The 21,326-nt window shown below is 42.3% G+C and overlaps 1 protein-coding gene across 5 annotated transcripts in view; it reads right to left on the reverse strand.

The window, feature by feature from the left end:
* Positions 1–7,031: 7,031 nt before the first annotated feature.
* IL20RB (interleukin 20 receptor subunit beta) overlaps positions 7,032–21,326 on the reverse strand; it is a 37,492-nt gene continuing 23,197 nt past the window's right edge. For 3 of the 5 annotated variants that reach the window (XM_077865014.1, XM_077865016.1, XM_077865018.1), the window contains 4 exons: positions 20,617–20,741; positions 18,293–18,443; positions 14,639–14,781; positions 7,032–8,753 (listed from right to left, as the gene is read on the reverse strand). In XM_077865014.1, the coding sequence (XP_077721140.1) occupies positions 8,646–8,753; positions 14,639–14,781; positions 18,293–18,443; positions 20,617–20,741 (527 nt within the window). In that variant the 3' untranslated portion in view covers positions 7,032–8,645. Of the gene's footprint in view, positions 8,754–9,755; positions 9,899–14,638; positions 14,782–18,292; positions 18,444–20,616; positions 20,742–21,326 lie in introns of all 5 variants that reach the window. The other 2 variants (XM_077865015.1, XM_077865017.1) reach the window with 2 other exon arrangements.

The raw sequence follows: 21,326 nt of genomic DNA on the forward strand, positions 1-21,326 counted from the left end.
CCAGAAGAGGCAAACACAAGCCAAACACAGGAAGTTTGGAAGGCCAGGATCCATTAAACCTTAACTCCTAAGCATCAATTTTATGGGTCTTCTTAAAACCTGAGTATAATCAAAGACACTTCAATTGAATTTTGATATTTTTATGTGGCTTTGTCTAACTCGGGGTTACCACTTACACGGTTAATCCACTTATGTTCCCTTGAAACATAAAAATTCCTTCTGACTGAGGTATTCATGTTTACTAGTTTCTGTTTTCTTCATCTACGCGAAGAAGACAGTAATCCAACAAAATACACTTTTTTTTAACCTTCTCGTAGTCTACATGATTTAGATGCACTCTGCATATCATCTTAGACCAATGACTTCAGATTTACTATATGTCAACTGACCTCAGCCCATTCTCTTATATCTGATGTTCAAGTTGTCTCAACTTTGCCAGTGGGCGCCCCTTTTAGATTGCCTTTAAGTCCTTTTGATTCCATTAATCTATTTAAACTCTCCTACTTCCTGGTCTTGTTAGTTGTTCAGCTTCATCTTGAACTTTCAGAGTACAGAATCAAAGTACAAAATCTGCCATTTCTCCCAAAGTGTTTTCTGTGGGAAAAGAGAACTGTAGACCAGAATGTGCATGCCGAGATGCACCATCTGGTGACACATCTCCCTGGCCACTTCAACAAAGAAACAAAAGGTATATATTTTTAGTTTACTATTTTTGTTCTTTTTTTTAAGATTTTTTAAAATTTATTTATTCATAAGACACACAGAGAGAAAGGCTCTAAAATAGCCTAAATAGTAGCTCTAAAACATAATGCAAACTAGTAGCAATGCAAACTAATAAAGTTCAATTTTTCTAATGCTTACTTTTTGTTTGTTTTTAGGCTGCATTCCACTAAAGATTTGCCAAAAAAAAAGAAAGAAAGAAAGAAAGAAAGAAAGAAAGAAAGAAAGAAAAGAAAAGAAAGAAAGAAAGAAAAGAAAAGAAATAAAAAGAAAAAGAAAAAAAAGTCTTCGCTCTAGAGTCATTTATCTCTCACTCTTGTCTTGTCTCACTCTTGTGAATCCTTGTCTGGCATTGAGTTTTGGTTCACCTGCTTTCCTTCATTTTCAATCTGAGAGCCCTAGCATCAGAACAGCCAAGAGACCAAACCTCTTAGGAGGTAGAGACTAGGAGACACTAGGAGAAAGAAGGTCTTCTCCTCAAGATGATGGAGAGAACCCCAACAGTATAGTGGCCAAAATTCTGCATGACGGTTGCATTTCACCATTATCTGTCCACCTACAATGGTTTAACCTATAGGTACAATAATCAGGATTGGTACACATGATTTCTGGCTGAAAGAACCAATTCTGCCTCTTGTTAACGAACCTATCCAATCTATATTACTGTCACACATTTGGTTGGTTTTTCTTTTCTTTTCTTTTTTTGTAAAGTCTTGTTCTAATCTTCTAAGCTTTTTCATTTATCTTGTTCCTTCTATGAACTATAAACTCTCCCTTCTTTTATAATGTTCAACATTCCCTTACCGGCCTAATATACTGTGTTACATGTTATTTCCTCAAGGTTTCAGTGAAGAATCAAAATCAATTAGCAGTATCTTAAGTCCAGATTTAGTCAGAGCTTTTAATTTTCTCACAAGGGGATCAAATTCTTTTTTTTTTTTTATTCATGAGAGACGCAGAGAGAGAGAGAGAGAGAGAGAGAGAGGCAGAGACACAGGCAGAGGGAGAAGCAGGCTCCATGCAGGGAGCTTGATGTGGCTCTCGATTCCGGGTCTCCAGGATCATGCCCTGGACCAAAGGCAGTGCTAAACCACTGAGCCACCCGGGCTGCCTGGGGATCAAATTCTCTACGATTATCCAAGAACATTACCTCTAAATGCAGTACCTTAAGATTTTACTAGAAATCCCTTTGACTTAGGGGTCAAAATTCAGGTTTGGCTTCATATACATTATACTGTCCTTATTTTAATTATTGATTAACAGAGACTAGAACTCCAAATTCTCTGAAGTCTTTGGAAAACACAGTTACCAATTACCTTCATTCTATATAAAACTCAAACTTGCCAAAGCCAAATAAGAAGGTCATAAAATGCAACATAGATATACTTCAATAAGTTTAAATTTAAAATACATAACCAGGGATGCCTGGGTGGCACAGTTAAGTGGCTGACTCTTGGTTTAGGCTCAGGTCATGATCTCAGAGTTGGGAGATCTAGCCCTGTGCTTTGCTTTGAGCCTAGCGTGGAGTCCACTTAGGACTCTCTCTCCTTCTGCCCCCCCCCACCTCTCTCTCTCTCTCTCTCTCTCTCTCAAATAAATAAATAAATCTTTTTTAAAAATAAAAATAAAATAAAATAAAATAAAATAAAAATAAAAATATATTACCAGATATATCAAATTATATCACAATCTTTTCATGACTGAAAAAATGTTATCAGATTATTTCACTTCTAACCATTCTCAGAAATTTCAAGTAGAAAATTTTACAAATTCATAAAATTTCCAGATTATTTTCTCATAGAACTGGTTCATAAAAGCTATCAGTGTTTAAAAATCATAGTACACTGCCTCATAGGACACAACTAGTTAATGTAACAGGAGATATCCAAATTCTGCCCCAGAATCAAATATATCATGCTCTAAATTCCTGACTTTGCATTCTGTTGTAGCTGCATTTATGACTTCAAGTAAGTCACAAAACCGCATTCTTTGAATTTAAGGTAAAAATATGCATTATCTGGTTTCAATTTTCAATATTGTTAATACCTTTTTAAAGTCTTAAATGGTATCTAATTCAGGCACCTGGGCAGCCCAGTCAGTTAAGTGTCTGCCTTCCAATCAGGTCACCATCTCAGCGGCCTGGGATTGAGCCCACATGGGGCTCCCTCCTCCGTGAGGAGTCTGCTTCTCCTACCCCTGCTCTTGTTCTTTCTCTCTCTCTCTCTCTCTCTCCCCTTCTTTTACTTTTATTTTTTTTCTCTCCCCCCTTCAAATAAATAAAAATCTTTTTAAAAAATGGTACCTAATCAAAAACTCTGATTTTGTAATAAATGTTTTTGGAGGATGTGATTTTTTTTTTAAATGAGTCATTAGCCAAAGGAAAGAGTGGGCTCCACCTCTGGCATACACCCTGCTAACACACATCTCTAGCACCTGCATGTTCAGAACCACACCTCAGGACCAAGCTCCTACCTATCAGTTCTTCAACTTGTGCCTTATCTTTGCCAACCCCAGATTAAACTTCTCCTTCAGAGTTTAAAACTTTGTTAGAAAAAAAGAATAAAAGGAAGAAAGAGAGGGAGGGAGAAAAGGAAGGAAGGAAAGAAGGAAGAAATAAGGGGGAAAGATGAGGGAAAGGAAGGAAGGAGACAAATCCTTTTTCCTGACAGTTTTCTCTCCTGAACTGAAATGGAACTGCTTACAGTTACATGTATTTAAATTACAGCATCTGCTGTAATCTGCTGCCATCTGCTAACTTAAAACTCTTCATTTAAAATACAGTAATTCTTCACCCCATTGGCAATCCTCCATAATCTAGGCTTAATCTGAGGAGAGGGAGCTATTCCATTTTGATCTATTCCCAACAGCAAGACTCAAACGTGAAAGGAGAGAATGGAGAGTTAACTTCGTGACATGAGCTTCACCTGTGAAGGCCCTTTAGCCTTGATACTGTCGGTGTGATGACATCAGAAGGCCCTAGTTCTGGGGTATGATTTCCTAAGGCTAGAAACCTAAGATGTCATCTGTAGGCTTAATCTTATACCAAGGCACTTTGGTAGAGATATGCTGGCATCTCCAGGAAATGAGGAGGCATGGGGGCCACTTCATAGACGAGTGGCTTAAAGTACAGGAGCAAAATGTAGAAGTTACTGAGGTTTGTACAGACACTCTTTTTTTTTTAACAGCCAGGACTTTTTAAGTAGTTTTTTTTTTTTTAAGATTTTATTTATTTATTTATTCATGAGAGAGAGAGAGAGAAAGAGGCAGAGACACAGGCAGAGGGAGAAGTAGGCTCCATGCAGGGAGCCAGGATCACGCCCCGGGCTGAAGGTGGCGCTAAACCGCTGAGCCATCCAGGGATCCCCCTTTTTAAGTAGTTTTTAAAATTTCCCAAAAGGAGTCCAATGGAGGAACCAGAGGCATGTACCTCCTTCACAGTAAGAGGGTTTGTGCTTTTGCTCCTGGGGCTCTTTGCAGATACCCAAGAACACTCCTGCTCAGTTTTTCCTCCAGGATCCTTAATGGGGTTTTGCAACCCCTCTTGGGCTTGCAGCTCCTCACTGAGGGAGGCAAGAGGGGCTGCATCTTCCTTTTGGGAGCCTCCTGCTCCCACATGTGCATTCTCCCACTTCAGGCAAGAATGTTTTTTTGTTTTGTTTTGTTTTGTTTTTGTTTTTGTTTTTGTTTTTGTTAGATGCATGAGAACCTGATGGTCCCTGGAACCCACAAGACAAAACTGTAATTGGGGTCAACTCTTGTATGCCAGTTTCAAATTTCACAGAGTAGGTGCCACAGTGGTTTAATATGACTACCCTCTTATGAACTACCCCCTCATATGGCCTGAGGAACACCCTAGAAAGTCAGTCTAGTCCAGGGATAGGCTAGAAATGACAGACAGGAAAAACAAAAATTCAAAAACTCTTTTTTTTTAATAGATAAGGAAGGACAGCGCAGAGGAAAGCTGGACACAGGAAAGAGTGAGGCAGAGGCCAAGGGCCCAGTAGGGAGGCAGAGCCAGGCAGGCCCAAAGAAGCCCCTAATGATGCTGGAGACAGGGCCAGAGTGCGGATATGGCGGCCACTAAATTCTGAATCCACTAGTAGTAGTGGATGTTTGTTAGGGGCGAAGCCCATGGAGATTTTGTAGTTGAGTTCTCATTCTAGGAAACTTGTCTGAATTTTCCTTTCTCCATCCAGGAAACTAAGATCCCTTGGCTCCGTGGGAACAGAAGGACCTTTTCCACCACTCAACACAAGGTGGCGCCAGACACCCGCGGACTTAATGAGGTCCCCCTTCCAAAGGGGCTCCAGAAGCTTTGCGAAAAGTTCCCTGAAGGGATCAATCAAGTCCGGCCAGATTCAAAGGAAACTGAGAGCTCTGCATCCACAGAGAATTAGCCGAAGGATTAAAAAAAAAAAAAAAAAAAAGGCATACAGAAAATATACATATATATGAGATGTATTATATATATACATACATATATATATAAGATGGGGAAGGGTAGCACAGAGGCTAGACACGCAAACTCAATCTACAAAACCTCTGTAAAAGGAAAATAAAGGCACATTACTGGGAACCCCTGGCAGGACGGGAGATAGGCAAGGAGTTAGGCAAGTGAGAAAGGACTGGAAGTAGAGGGCAACCAGTAAAGAGGCTGTTGCAGGTCTCCAAGGGTTGCTGCTTGAGCCAAGGACTGGTGGCAGTGGAGAAAGATGCCTTCTGATTGAGGTGTGTACATTCACTATTCTTCATAGTATTCTTCATTGGTGTGGTGAGTCAATAAAGCCCAACACGACTGCATAACGAGACTGAGTTGAAATGCATTCTATTCATGTTTTCTGAGAATTCACTGTATTAGCTTTGCTCTTTTTATGTGTTGTTATGGATTCGTGACATTTCAAATGTACTAATGTCAGTCGATATTCTCATTTTGATGCTCTCACACTGTGCCAACTTTCGGTGGTGGGGACCCTTTTAGATTTCAAATGCCCTGGTTATTTTAAGCTTTGCTTCTGGCCCAGTAAGGCGTTAGGTGTTATGAGATTGCCTCATACTCTTTTGCCCCAGACCAGACATGGAATCAGACATTGTTCCAAGAAACCCTGGCTCCTTTTGGGAGAAAAATAACATTAGAAACCATAATGTAGGCATTAGGGTGCATTATATGCATTGAGGTAACGTTGCTACTGAGCCATTTAGATGGGGGGAAGCCAGAAAAGAAATATACTTTAAAGTAAATGTTTTACAAAGGCATGACTTCATATTAATATGTTCAATTCAGTTCTAACAATACATGGCTCCTACTCAAATTTTTTAGTCCAATTGGCCTTCCCTTTCACTAATCCTGAAATCTAGGTTCCTATCAAAATAAACATAATTATTTACTTATTCTGACAACTTAAGAGAACAGCTCCGAAACCAAACCCTCCCCTCTCAAAAATACACTATCCATACAAACAGTACAAATACTAAATTAAGTTTTTGTTTTAGACTGCCAATTTTTTGCCAAATTCATCTCTTCTAGAGCCACTGGTAACCTCCCCACCCTGTGCAGCTATATAAGAATATAACTGACATAGTTGTGGTCCAGTTGTTTATTTAGAGGAGGCTGCAACCTGCCCCCACCCCCATTTTCTGCTCTACCTTTTCATTTTTCATGGGTCTGATACACTCCTAATATACCAGATAATTCACTTACAAATAAGAATTACTACCATTATTTGATTTTGTATTATTTTGTTATTATTATTTTCCCTTTCCCCTGTGGAAATGTAAACCTCATAAAATAGGTGGTTTTGTTCACTGGACTCTGGCATTTGTTCCCTGAGGGCAGGGCTAAGGAAGCTGGGCTTGATTCTGGGGGTGAGGGCACTCTATGGGGTTGAGTGCAAACATGGTTGGTCTTCCTGTTCTGTTGTAGTTACTAACTGGGCTCCTTTTCACTTCTTAAAGTGTCACAGTTTAAAGAGCTAGGTGATGGGGATAAAAGGAGAGAAGGCCCGAGGAGTCAAGATATAAGCACTCCAGCTACAGAGGTAGCCCTCCTACTATGGGGAACAAGCTCAGTGTCTGATGCATGGCTGGACCTCAGTTAAATGCATGTGTGGGAACTGAGAAGACAACAGAATAATCCAGAGAAGTGTTTACAAACAAAAAATGCCAACAGGAATGGATGGGCTCTGGGACAAATTGTGAGAGGGACTCAAACAGAGGGAAACAAAGGGTGATTTCTGGGTTCTAGGCCTGGACAGGTGGCAGAAGGACCGCAGCCCCCGCATGGAGCAGCAAGGAAATGGGACAAGGGAGAGTGATGACCAGTATAGTAGCATGGCCTTTATTTTTGCAAACTGAAAATGTTTCCAGTTCAGGCTAAATATAAAATTAACATATACTCTTCATAAAAGAGTCGAACAACACAGAAGCATACAAAATGGTACAAAGGAAAAGATTTTCAGCAATATCATCCTCCTAGAGAGTCTACACCATCTGGCTCCTTGAGGCCCCACTGGGTAGGGAGGGGGGTGAAGACCCAAATCTTGTAGGAGAAACACATGGTTGAAGAAGTTAGATTGTCCCCAGCTCTGGGCTGGCTGGAAGGGGTCCAGGAAGTTGGTGGAGATAAACCAACTCAGAGGCTCCAAGGCTGGGGTCTAAAAAATGGAGGCAAAGGCCTTGCCCATCAATCCCTTCACTTCTCAAGAAATTTCTCTCTCCAACCCTGACTCTTCCTCACCTGGTAGGGAGAGGGGTGGGAAGAGGCTTCCAGAGGTAGATCCTGGATGAACATGCTAGAAGGGGCTGAGGACACCCTGAGTGAGCGGTCTTAAAGAGGAGAGATACCCAAAGGGATTTCTTGTGGAGCAAGGCCTCTAGGAAGATCCAGAGGCACTCTGACCAGGTGAGGCTTTGACTACTGCATTGGTCAGGGTTCTCAGGAATCTTCCTGCCACTCTTTCCCTTCCCCATCCCCTACCTGGGGTCACCCAACAACTCCTGACCAATGGTGGCCTTCAGGAGCCTCTTTGGACATACGGTTGATGATGTAACTAAAGACCACATTTTTGGAAGAAACCAAAAAGCTTACCGAAGGTGACCCCTTTTTATTTTTCATTCTATACTTTAACAATGCTGCAGGTAAAAGGAACACAGCAAACACCACGTTTATTATTGACATCCTTCTGCATTCTCCTCTCCTCATACACATACATGTTACCTGCTGCCTTGAGTGTGCACACATTATTTCCCCTTTACAACATCTTATGTATGCACAGCATGTCCCATCTTCCATGAGCCTGTGGCCTCCTTCTAGGTCATGTATTATAGAGCTGGCCGAGCCATTTGCCTCTGCACAGGCATTTTGGGTCGAAGTGAAGTCAACACTTCATACCCATCATTCCTTTCCTCATCAAGGTTTACTCTAGGGAAGTGGGGTCTCCAAGCCAACTGGTGGAAAGAGTTTTTATCATTCTTGTTACAATTTATATATTGCTCTGCAGAAAAGTTGAACTAATAACAATATACAGTGCTGCCAGTTTCCCAAAGCTCTGCAAGAGCTGTGTGTGTGTGTGTGTGTGTGTGTGTGTGTGTGTGTGTGGTTTAACAGTTGTATGGTTAATTCTCCTATTTCATAGATGAGAAAACTGAAGACCAAAGAAACCAAGCCACTTTCTCCAGGGTCATTCAGTCGGTGAATGGCAGAGCAACCTAGTTCTAGAGGTCACATCTCCTGACCCACCCCCAACTCAGCACTCTGTCCACCAAACCACTCTGCCTCTGACAGTTGCTTCTAGACATGGACACAGCAGGCTCTGCTTGTTTTCTTGTCCTTTGTCCATGGAGGTAAACAGATACTGGGTTTTTCCCCTCACAGCTTCTGTGCCATGCCAACTGGATTCTCAGTTTCAACTGGGCCCTCTCCCAGCCTGCTAGATCCAGGACCTGAAAGGCTCCTCAGAAGACAGCACAGCTGTGGCACAGGCTTCCACCTCTTCCTTTCTGCAGCTGATTAACTTCTGGGGTGAATTGGTTATTTTCTGAAAAAAAAAATAATTTTCATTAAAATTCATTAGCGGAATGGTAGTAGCAGTAAAGTAGTAGTCACAATTACAGAGAATGTTGCAGAAATCCCAGCTACTTGATTAATTTTTAAGCCGCGGAGGAGAAAAAAAAAAAAAAAACAAAGATGATTCTAACCACTGGTTCAGGAGCTTCCAATATTTACTCTAATTATTCTCCAGTTTACTGACCAGCAGATCTCTGGGGGCCGTGCTATATCAGTTGCCCCACAAAAGCCCAGAATTTAATTCTGGCCAAAAGTCTAACCTTCCAGCAGAGAACTCTGAAAATAATGACCTGCAATGAGATGCTCAGTGTATAACACATGGAAGGGGGCCCAGTCCAGAGGTGACACACCACAAACAGGAGCCCCTTCCCACTCATATTCATGTTCCTACCGTCTTCTCCCAACAATGGCAATATGTAACCCTAACTGACTATAAAAATGCAGGTGTCAGCATTTCAGAGGGACTCTCCCCACTGTTACTAGCCTGCCCACTTCCACCAAACTCATTAGGTTCTTATTTTCCATGGCCCTTCCTGTCAATTCTCCAAAGAGGGGCACATGGACACAGCAAATAGGCCCAATGGGTTCTCCACCTCAGTCCTGGGAGATTTAGCTTCATGGAGCCAGGTGCCCTTGTTCCCTGTTTGTAAAGAGGCAGCTGTGGTGTTCATGAGCAAGTAACAGGGGAGGACAATGTACATGCAGGAGTCACTAATGGGGAGTTTCAGTGGGGAGCCGACCACCAATTCATTGCTGCTGGTCCAGTCAGGTTCTTAGGATACTAGCTACCTAAATCTGCAGTGTTTATATTTGATTTTTTTTAACTCTAGAGAAATGCTGTCCAGTGGGAACATAATTTGAGCTCTATAGATGATTTAAAATTCTCTAGTAGTACATTTTAAAAAGTAAAAAGAAACAGGTGAAATTAATTTTAATAATGTATTTTATTATTAAAATATTATTTTAGGGGCACCTGGATGGCTCAGTCCATTAAGAATCTGCCTTCAGCTCGGGTCATGATCCCGGGGTGCTGGGAGCCCCGCATCTGGCTCTCTGCTCAGCAAGGAGCCTGCTTCTCCCTCTCCCTCCCCCTGCTTGTGCACGCTTTCTCTCTCTCTGTCAAATAAATAAATAGAATATTTTTTAAAAATAAATAAAGTATTATTGTAACTTACAATCTATATAAAAATATTAATGAAATGAGTTTTTCAAAATCCATTGTGTATTTTATATTTACAGTACATCTCAATTTGGACTAGCTACATTTCAAGTGCTTAATAGTCACATATGGATAGTGGCTACCATATTAGACAGTGTAGTTTTAGAACATGAAAGTAAAATATATAATCTCAGAAGTTCAGAAGGTATAAAACTGCTATCCCATAGGTTAGAATAAACTTTCAAGCAAGATTCAATTGATTTTTTTTATTTGAATTACTTTTCAACATTTAAAAATCAGGAGATTTCACATAAACATTTGGATCTCTGGTTTCTCATTTAAAAGGTGGAGATCTTGGGATGCCTGGTGGCTCAGTGGTTGAATGTCTGCCTTTGGCTCAGGTCATGGTCCTGGGGTCCTGGGATCGAGTCCCATGTCAGGCTCTCTGCAGGGAGCCTGCTTCTCCTTCTGCCTATGTCTCTGCCTCTCTCTGTGTGTCTCTCATGAATCAATAAATAAATAAAATCTTTTAAAAAAATAAACTTAAAAAATAAATAAAATAAAAATAAAATGTGGAGATCTGGCGGGGCACCTAGATGGCTCAGTCCATTGGGAATCTGGCTCTTGATTTTGGCTCAGGTCATGATCTTGGAGTTGTGAGATCAGGCCCCATGCCAGGCTCTGCAGTCAGTGGGAAGTCTGCTTGGCATTCTCTCTCTCTCCCTCTGCACCCCGCCCCCTCGCCATGCACATGCACTCTCTTCCACTCTCTCTAAAATAAATAGATAAACCTCTTTAAAAAAAAAACTTATGAATCTAGGATTTATGAATCACCTCTGATTTTAGACTCTACACTACCGTACGCAATCATGGCCAGATATTGCAGGTGATTCAGGCAATTCATCTAGTTGTAATTATAATAAAACTTTCTTTTTTAAAAAAGAAAAAAACAAAACAAAACAAAACTTGGAGCTCTGGTAGCATTGGCTCACATTTCCTCTCAGCAACAACATGCTAGAGCCAAAAAACAGCTGCCTTCTTTAGCTATAACATGTTTGCCATGGTCCCTACCATCTCTCCCTATAGAATTATATTCACTGTGGCGCACACTTTTTCTTTTGGTACCTGTCTGGTCCCCAGATTTATCTGAGCTCACAAACTCTACTTTCTATGAAGTACACAAAGCCAAACGGGATGATGCATTGAAGAATGACTAACTTGGGGCCATCTTTATGCTTGCTACCTACATTACAGTGGAATGTGACAGCAAAAAGAGAAAGAATAAAGTGAGTCACAGAAAAGAAAGGAAGACCCTTTAGCAGCAAAGCCTCCATTCCCATAAAGCAATTATGGATAAAAGAAAAGGAAAAGAAATAACACTTTAAAATAGGGACTGTACACTGAGCATTCTTGATATAATTTTCTTTGCATATATATTTTTGCTTTAGACTGTTACTTGGTGATATAAATTTGAATGGAAAGAAAATCTTAATGGTGTATTTCTGAGTGCAACCATCACCGACCGTGAAATTATAGATGTAGACATGAAATGTTTAATCCAAACAGATAAATTAAACACTTATGAACTCAATAGGGATTTTTGAAGAATTGTCAAGGATTTCTACTTGGTAATTTTCCATGGTTTAATTGGAAAGATGCGTGGGTCTTGCAAGGATGGCTAGAAGTTGCTTTTTAATACTTTAGAGGATTATCTATAACTAAGGCAAACATTGAAGTGCAGCTAGGCTGAGCTAAAGCCAAGGCTGAGGCAGAGTAGAGGGCAGTGGTAACATATAGTTCCAGAATCTGTGTGGGATTTAATGGACACTAGTGATCAATTTCTCGTACAGCACTATGGGAAATGCATATACTCAGAGAAATTGTCCACTTAAAAAAATTGAGGGAGAAATAATAAAAATTTAAAACCTTATGGAAAGAAATGTACATAGGAAAGACACTACAACAGTGTAAGGAGGAGGGTAAGGAGAACAGAGAAGCAAAAGATAGTCAAGGGTAGTTGTACCAATCTTCCATGGATGAAAGTGGTCATACTGTTACAGAATATCCCTGTTTCTAGTCTCCTTTAAAGTTGTCTGGTTTTCTCCAAGAGCTATGTTTAGAGTGTGGCTCATAATGCATTAGGATCCTTAGGATATCTTGCCATTTGAGGGCTCTTCTGTGCACTTGAAATTCTATAAGTAATGGACACTTTATATGGTTCTCTCCCTGGCCCTTAGCCATCACTCACTATAGGTCCTGGCAGGGTCCTAGTCCCCTGATCCTGACATAGGGAAGAACTTCTACTGGGCTGCTGAATGTAGACCCAGAAGAAGAAAAATGAAAGAGGGTTAGAAATGGAATACCCTGTGAGTAGAAGGTAAGCATGAGTAACAGAATGGAGAGCAATAGCACAAAAGGTAACTAATTTGATGGAGTTCAGTTGAGGAAGGCTGAATTTTTTACCACGTGTGGAAAAGAGCTTGTGACCATCTCAGCCAGGGATGCTTCCCTACCGTTATCATTTTGGATTGGTCCAGGACATCTTCTTTTATTGCAAGGTGCTGCTTCTGCTTATGGTGGAGGAGCACCAATCAGGCCAATCCTCCTACAGATAACAACTTTAAAAACCTGATCAAAATATAAGTTGATTTTATATATATATATATATATATATATATATATATATATAAAATCAACTTCCCTAAGTCACTGGTAAGCAACCAAAAGTTGACACTTGGAAGAAGGTAACATCACTGGTGAGTTTCACAGCTCCTTGTCTGAGGGCAAGTCTCTCTTGGTGCCACAAACAGTGACAGATATGGGTACAAACACAAAAGTTAGAAAGTGAGAGTTTCAGGGTTAAGTGTTAATGGACTAAACATTCCAATTAAATGGAAGACATTATTGGAATGGATTTAAAAAAATTTTAAGACCAACATATACAGCTATAAGAGACATACTTTAAATATGAGGACACAGGGGACACCTGGGAAGCTCAGCAGTTGAGTGCCTGCCTTGGGCTCAGGGAGTGATCCCAGGATCTGGGATCGAGTCCCGTATCGGGCTTCTTGCAAGGAACCTGCTTCTCCCTCTGCCTCTCTCTGTGTGTCTGTCATGAATAAATAAATAAAATCTTTAAAATAAATAAATACGAGGACACAGATATGTGTAAAGTAAAAATATGGAAGATATGCCGTACAAACAGTAAACGATGAAGAGCAATATTGTTATCAGGATAAGGAATATTGCTAGAGATAAAGAGGGATATTTCGTGATGATAAAGGACTCAATTACTGAAGAAGACATGTCAAATATGTAGGCAACTGAAACAGAGCATCAAAATATATGAAGGAAAAGTTAACAAACATAGAAACAGACACATCCACACTCCTAGTTAGAGATTTTGTTGTCTTGCCTTAATAACTAATAAAACTACACCAAAATATCTGAACAGGATTATCAAACATTTTAACACAACTGATATTTATAAAACACTACTCCAACAAATGCAGAATATGAGTCCTTTAATGGTCCTGGAAACTCTGAACCCCTCAGGTTCTTGCTGAAGGGGAAAGGCCTGCCATACCCCCGGTGTTCACCACACTACGGTGCCTTCATGGTTAACCATTTAGTCATTCAGAGTGGGCTAGCAGGGTGCTGATGAAACGCACATTGGTAAGCAATTATGGAAGAGGGAAAATGAAATGAGTCAATATACATAAAACCTTAGATCAGTGCCTGTTGTTTAACTCTGCACTAGTGTCAGATAAAGTTAGGACTATGTAGAAGTGCTGGAAAGATAAAGAGAGCTAGTGTTAGGATAACAAGGTGAAGGGGTGTCCTGGAGAGTAGGTCCCAGGGAGGATTACTTCCCTGTGTAGGGAGAACATAGCCTGTACTCTCAGAGCCATGCAGATATCACAAGAGTGACTCCAGGCTGATAAGGAACTACAGGCAGTTCTGGTTCTAGTTGTCTTGGAGAAACTGACTGCTAACTCCCTCTTCCCAGGAGAGAACTGTGAGAAATCCCTGAGGTGACAAGGATGGGTTTGTTTTCATTTGTTGTTGCTTTGCTTTGTTTTGTTTTGTGCTGCCTTGTGTATTGAGGTCTGGGGTGGATGGAGGGCCCAGGAGGTAGAAAAATAGAACAAAGGTAGCTGCTGGAGGCCTGCTTTTGCTTTTCTCCCACCCTGGGATGGGCATAGGACCTAGTGACCAGGAGACTCAAACCTGTGGCCTAGTGTCCACTGTCCATGCTTCACACACATGTACTTTGCCCTGAGAACCAATGATGCTCCTGGCACATGAACTGAATATGTTGGGTTGGGACATATTATTGGATGTAGCTGCTGTTTTAATTACGGCAAGGGACCAAGAATCCTTGCAGGCCAGTCTAGAAGAGTAAGACTGTGCATGACTCGAAATGTTGAACATCCTGGGTGGTGTAACACACCTACTCTCTTGCCTGTGCCAGGTCCTAAGGGCAAGCATCAGTGGCCTGACGGGAGCCTGAGGAAGGGTACCACTCCCCAGAGAAAGGGGTTATCTCCCAGCCCCTCTAATTAGAAGTGATTCCTATGACTCCTCTTCTCTTTGTGCAAATGCTTATAAAGCCATAGAATGTGTACCCATGCCAGGCTAAGGCTCAAAGTACATCTGGTAAGTGTCATGCTGAATGGAGAAAAAAATAGCATTACCAAGGTGTCAGGGAGCACCACCACGGGGCAACAGGAGTACCGGAGTAGCCGGCCCATTTTCCAGACGGAAAGGGGCATAACCACAAGCATCAGCGTGAAGCCAAAAAATGCAAACAGGGCCAGTGCCAGAGGGAGGGCCTCTCCTGGAAATGAAAATATAAGGACAAGCTTAGGAGACAACAGTGAAGATGAAATCACCAATTCTGGCCTCTCTTGCTTTCCTGGCGTTGGCTTTGCACGTTGGCCAAGACGGCAGATGCCAACATCCTGAGATTTGATGTATGCCTTAGTGACTAAAATTACCACCATTAAAATCATTCTTTTTAGAGTCCAGATTACGGCATTGTTTCCAGAAAGCCTCAGGGAAGATTAAAATCTTTTTCTTGGGAAGGGAAAGGGAGGAGCCTCATGTGTTAAGCCACTAGCTATGTTAGCACGTACCTTGGCGCAGCTGCCAGGAGGAAGGCAGAGTGCCAGGACCCCGGCAGGATGAGGGGGAGGTGCCGGAAGAGAACAGCACAGAAGGGATCTGGGTGGTAACTGGAAACAAAATGTGTTTCACAATTTGCTCTTGGCATTGGCTCACATTATGGAGGAAAGTACTGACTTCAGAAAACAGTCACGTTATAATTGCGATATATTGAGTCCCTGCTAGCGTTCTGTAACTTACCCCAGTTCACACGGTAGGGCTGGCTCCAAAGCCCAGGGCCATTCTATGAAGTAAATGTATCAGAAAGTGCCAAGTGTGAGCATCTGGAGATGTAGAAGGGGTAATAGGTTCTGTTCCCCTCTTTCTGTTCTATGTAATGTAGAGCAACTCATGTACCCCTCTAGGTCAGACAACTCACCCATCTTGTGAAGGGCAGCACAGCCAATGAGGCTGCAGGGAAAATGGTGGTCTCACATATGTGGCTGTGGAAACTGTACTTTGTTTCAAAGCTTTTGGAAAATACTTTGGCAGTACACCCTCAAGAGATAAACAAAACGTTCATACCCTTTCATTTATTCCTCTGAATGGATTCCAAAAAATAATTTCAAGGAAGAAAACAATTATATACGTAAAACAGTTCATAGCAACATCTGGACTAGGGCAACAGCCTCATAATCAGTCTCTCTCTCTCTCTCTCTCTCTCTCTGTCTCTCTCTCTGTTTTTTAAAGATTTTATCTATTTATTCATGAGAGACCAGAGATAGAGAGGCAGAGACACAGGCAGAGGGAGAAGCAGGCTCCATGCAGAGAGCCCAACATGGGACTTGATCCCAGGTCTCCAGGATCACGCCCTGGGCTGAAGGTGGCACTAAACTGCTGAGCCACCTGGGCTGCCCCCAGCCTCTCTCTCCACCTAAAGTGACATACCTCCACCTCCATGTCCATGTATGCTCTAGTGTGCTTTGTTCATAACACATACCACCAACTGAAAATATCTCATTTGTTTACTTGTTTATAGCCTGTCTCCCCAGCTAGAGGATATGCTTCTATGAGGACAGGGACTTCCCTGCTACATTCCAGCAATGAGGCCAGCACTGGCACATAGTCAATGTTCAATAAGTATTCACTGAATGAATGAATGAATCAATGAACATCATCATCAAAAACAAGTGGAAACAGCCTAAAAATAGAAATGATCTAATTACCCCAAAATAGGAGATGATTTAATATATTATAAGACATCAGTATGGTAGCTTAGGAATTCAGCTATTAAAATGGGAATTGGGATATACACAGATTTGTTCACTACAGCATGATTTGTAGTGGTAAGTCTGGAAAGCAAAGAATATATCTATTAGTAGGAGAATGGTTACATATATTTTGGCACATCAATAAATTCACTTATTATGCATCTTCTTTAAAAATGAAGTAGATCCCCATGTACTAATATGAAAAGATGTCTCAATATACTTCTCAGTGAAGACAAGCCACATGCAGAATGGTAAGCACAGTACAGTTCCATTGTGCCTCTGAGCATTGGTATCACACAATGACTGGAAGATTAAATGTCAAACCCGCCAGAGGAAACCTCCTGAGTGACATGGGTGAGAGCAGAGAACATGTACCTCTCACTTTACATATTTCTGTGTTGTTTGAATTCTTTAACAAACTAGACTTAAATGATTTTTTTTACTTAAATAATTTTTAAAGTTGCATAAAACAGTAATCAGAAAATTCACATGGAAAACGTGCTGAATGTGATGTTCGTGGAAAGAGCAAGCACAGAGTGTGTGTGCAACACGACTACAACGTGTGCCTACACATGCATAGCGATGGACCAGTCACACCACCTTCAGAGTAATTTGGGAATGGCGGTCCAAATTCTAATGTGTATGCCTCTGACCAAGCAGCTCTACTCCCAGGAATTTATCCTATATATATATTCACACCAGCAAAATGTTCATGTACATGGTAATTAATTAAAGCATTGGCTATAAAAGTAAAATATTGGGAAAAAAACAAAATGCCCATCAATGAAAGACTGGTTAAATTTGTTATATTTACACACAACAACATACTATGAGGTTGTAAGGAAGGATGAGAAAGTTCTTTATCAAAATGGAAAAATCTATAAGATACATAAAGTAAAAAAGACAAGATCCAAAACAATGCATAGAGTATGCTACTATTTGTGCTAAAAAGAAGAGAAATATATATAAATATTCTCATTTACTTGTTATTCATTTTAAAATCTTTAGGATTTACAAAAAACTAATACCTATGGGGGAGGGGCTGGAATTGCAAAGATGGGAAAGAATAGAAAGGAGAGTTTCCAATGTATCTTATACTTTTTGAATCATGTGAAAGTATTAAATTTTTAGAATAATTTTTTAAAAATTATACACAAAAATGTCACTTAGTGGTATTATTAGCAGCAGAATTGTGGGATGTGGAGTTTTGTTCTGTTTCTTTTCAAAGGATTTCTTAACACTGTAGGGTTTTAGACTATAAAAAAAAATTCAAGGGATGGGGCATCTGGGTGGCTCAGTCAATTGAGCATCTGAGGTCAGGTCATGATCTCAGGGTACTGGGATAGAGCCCCATATCAGGCTCTGCTCTGAGTGCAGGGTCTGCTTAGGATTCTCTATCCCTTTCCCTCTGTCCTTCCCACTTGTGCGCTCTTTCTCTCTCTCTCTCTCTCTCTCTCTCTTTCTCTCTCAAATAAATAAATCTTATAAATAAATAAATAAATAAATAAAATTCAAGGGAGAAAAATTAAGTCAAACAGAAGAACTCTACATGCATTGGGTCCCTTCCAGCAGAAAGCAGCGATGATATACAGTGGTGTGGGGGAGCTTCTTGCAAGGACTGAGTCTCATACTCTAGGCTGCTTCTCTGGCACCCCAAGCCCACTCTGGTTCCCAGGCTATTGCCATCAGGGTAAACCAGCCTTGCAACATTTGGCCTCAAGCCTAGGAGACTTTCAGGAAGAAAGTGTTCCACTCAGCTGCTCAAGTTACCCCAACCAGCCCTAGGGTGAACTCTTGCCTCTAGGGAAATTAGAGGAAAGCACAGATATGCACCCGGCTGGCAGGCAGGTCAGTGAAACCCAGGGGAAATTCAGAACAAGAGGAACCCAGCAGGCAGCCAGGCAGCCAGGCAGCCACCAGGAGGGGCTGTTGCCTGTGCAGGCAGGACTCCAGGGAAGAGGCAGGCCGTCGTACCTTGCACCTTGACACACTCTGCCTGGCTGAAAGGGCTGTGCCTCCCGATGGCCTTCACAAACGTCCGGACTTTCACACAATATGCAGCACCTGGTTCCATGGTTTCCAGGTGCACCGGAATGCCCCTGCTCCTCACCACTTTGACGTGTTCCTTTAGGAAATCAGAAAACAGTTACACCCTGAGTGAGGGAAACAGGACAGGAAAGGGCAAGAGGAGCCAAGGAAGAAAAGTTCTAGATATTTCCTTTCTGGGATGCATATAGAAGGTTCCCTCTTGGGATCCCTGGGTGGCGCAGCGGTTTGGCGCCTGCCTTTGGCCCAGGGGCGATCCTGGAGACCCAGGATCGAATCCCACGTTGGGCTCCCGGTGCATGGAGCCTGCTTCTCCCTCTGCCTATGTCTCTGCCTCTCTCTCTCTCTCTCTCTCTCTCTCTCTGTGACTATCTTAAATAATAAATAAAAATTAAAAAAAAAAGAAGGTTCCCTCTCATTCATTCACTTTTTTTTTAGGGTTTAAGGTTTTATTTATTTATTTATTTATTTATTTATTTATTTACTTATTTGACAGAGAGACAAAGAGCACAGGCAGGGGGAGAGGCAAAAGGAGAAGGAGAAGCAGACTCCTTGCTGAACAGGGAGCCCGACCTAGGGCTCAATCCCAGGGTCCTGGGATCTGGGATCATGACTTGAGCCGAAGGCAGATGCTCAACTGACCGAGCTCACCCAGGCACCCCTTGTTCATTCATTCTTATTTCTTTATTAAGCACCTCCTACATGGCAGTTACTATTATAGGCCCTGAGATAGAGTACTGAACAAAACAAGGTCCTGCTCTCATGGAGCTCACGCCAGGGGACACAGACAATTGTGTGACACATCAGGTGGTGCAGGGGCTATGAAACAGAAGGAAGCAGAGCAAGGAGGTAGGATGATGAGTAGGCATTAAGCAGAGTGATTAAAACAAGTCCTCCCTGATAGGGTAACATTTACACAGACACCTGAAGGTGAGAAATCTGACTGAGCCTGGGGGCTTGGCAGGGCCAGTGCTGCCAGGGGGATTAGTGCACGGGAGCAATGGAGCCAGTAGGATATGTCTTCTCACACATTCATCCATTTACCCATCTGTCTGTCCATCTGTGTACCTCTCTACCTCCACCCACCCACTGAACCCTGTGCTACACATTTGAACCTGTGGAGGCTTATCTGGGCCAAGCCCCAGTGACTCAGGGTAACTGCTCCTCTCTCAGCACTGGCCCTGCCTGTTACCAAGGGTGGGGAGTGGGCTCCATCCCAAGGAATCTAAGGGAGCTGCATGCTCCTTCTTGCCCAGGTCCTGGTCTGTCCCCCATACTATGCCATCTGCCTGGCTGGCAATGTCATGTCCTACTACTGGGCCCTCACCCAGCAGGAGTAAATACTGGAAGCCATTATTATTGCTTGCCCCACCTACATACCACCTTTCAGGGGAAACTAGCCAAACTATAGCCCCTGTTCAGTAGGTGATAGGACATGTGTTTTGCCCCTTAGATATTGCTGTGAGGTCAGAGGTAGCCTAGGCCAGCTCTGCCCATAAATCTGAGAAAACCCCTTACTGCATCCTATCCAGACTTACAATAAAGCTCATTTTCCTTGTGCTGACTGGCACAAGCACAAAGCATCTTGGACAGAGTCTCAGGGTCTGACTATCCCTCAGTTCCTGCTCAAGCTCCAGCTCTTCATTCACTCTGGGAGTGCTGACATCCCACCCAACCCACTCTGCAGTAACTATCCCACAGTAGGATGAGGCAGTGCCCCATCTAGGCATTCTGAATGGCCAACTAGCTGATAATTAGACAGGTTTATTCACAAGCCAGACCCTGGCTCTCTGCCCTGACTTCTGCACCCTACCCTGATACACACCCTTGAGAGGCTTGTCCCAGTTTCACATGCTTTTGAAATCATCTAGATTATCTGGAACACCCTGGCCTCCTGCACCTAAACATGCCAGGGAGAATGGCCGAAAAGACAGGCTGATGAGGAGGAAGAAAGGAATGCCCTGAAAGGTACTATGGATCATACTGTTTGAGTTTAGGGCAAAGAGGCAACCCCCCATACTTCAGCAAATCTGGCCTGAACTTGGGGTGGACCAAGGCAATTCTCTGAAGGGGAGGCTCTAGGATTGTCAGCTGCTCTCATTTCTCCTTTCCCACCCTGCACTCAGGCCTGCTCATGCTCAGGCCACCCCTGGACAGGTGAACGCTTCAGGGGACAGCTTTCCTTACCCACCCCTCAGTGGTCTGACTCCTTCCCTGAGGCCGGACTCCAAGGCCAAGACTGGAAGTCTTACCTTGGCATCAGGCTCCCTCCTCCAGTAAGCCACAAGGAACTCAAATTGGGGTCCCAGGTCTTCCAGCTTAATAACCAGGTGGAAGCCATCCTTGGTGACCTCCATCACGGGTGGGGTGAGGATGGCTGTTGGCAAGATGAAGGGAGAATCAAAGCCAGTCCCAGGCAGGACTGGTTTCCATCCTGAGAGACCAGAACCAAATTATCAGTAGAGACATGCTGGGGTTGTAGGGAAGGGGGTGTGTGTAACTTCCCAGCATGCAGAAGCTGGACTGTCATCCCCCTTATCTGAGACTTTGCTTGCTGTGGTTTCAGTTACCTGTGATGGGGAGAGAAACAGATGATCCTCCCTCTGATATATGATCGGAAGGTCAATAGTAGCCTAACAATACCCAGTGCCTGTGTCATTCCCCTCACTCCTCCCGAGGCATTTTATCATCTCACATCATCACAAGAAGAAGGAGGGCCAGTACAGCACAATAAGATAACTTTGAGAGAGGAGACCACATTCACATAACTTTTATTACAGTATATTGTTATCATTGTTCTTCTATTATTGTTGTTGCTAATCTCTTACTGTGCCTAATTTATAAATTTGACTTTATCATAAGTATGTCTGTATAAGAAAAAACTCAGTATATGTAGGATTTGGTACTATTCTCAGTTTCAGGCATCCACTGGGGGTCCTAGAACATATCCCCTACAAATAAG

Source organism: Canis aureus, chromosome 22, assembly GCF_053574225.1.
Source record: "Canis aureus isolate CA01 chromosome 22, VMU_Caureus_v.1.0, whole genome shotgun sequence".
Classification (NCBI taxonomy): Eukaryota; Metazoa; Chordata; class Mammalia; order Carnivora; family Canidae; genus Canis; species Canis aureus.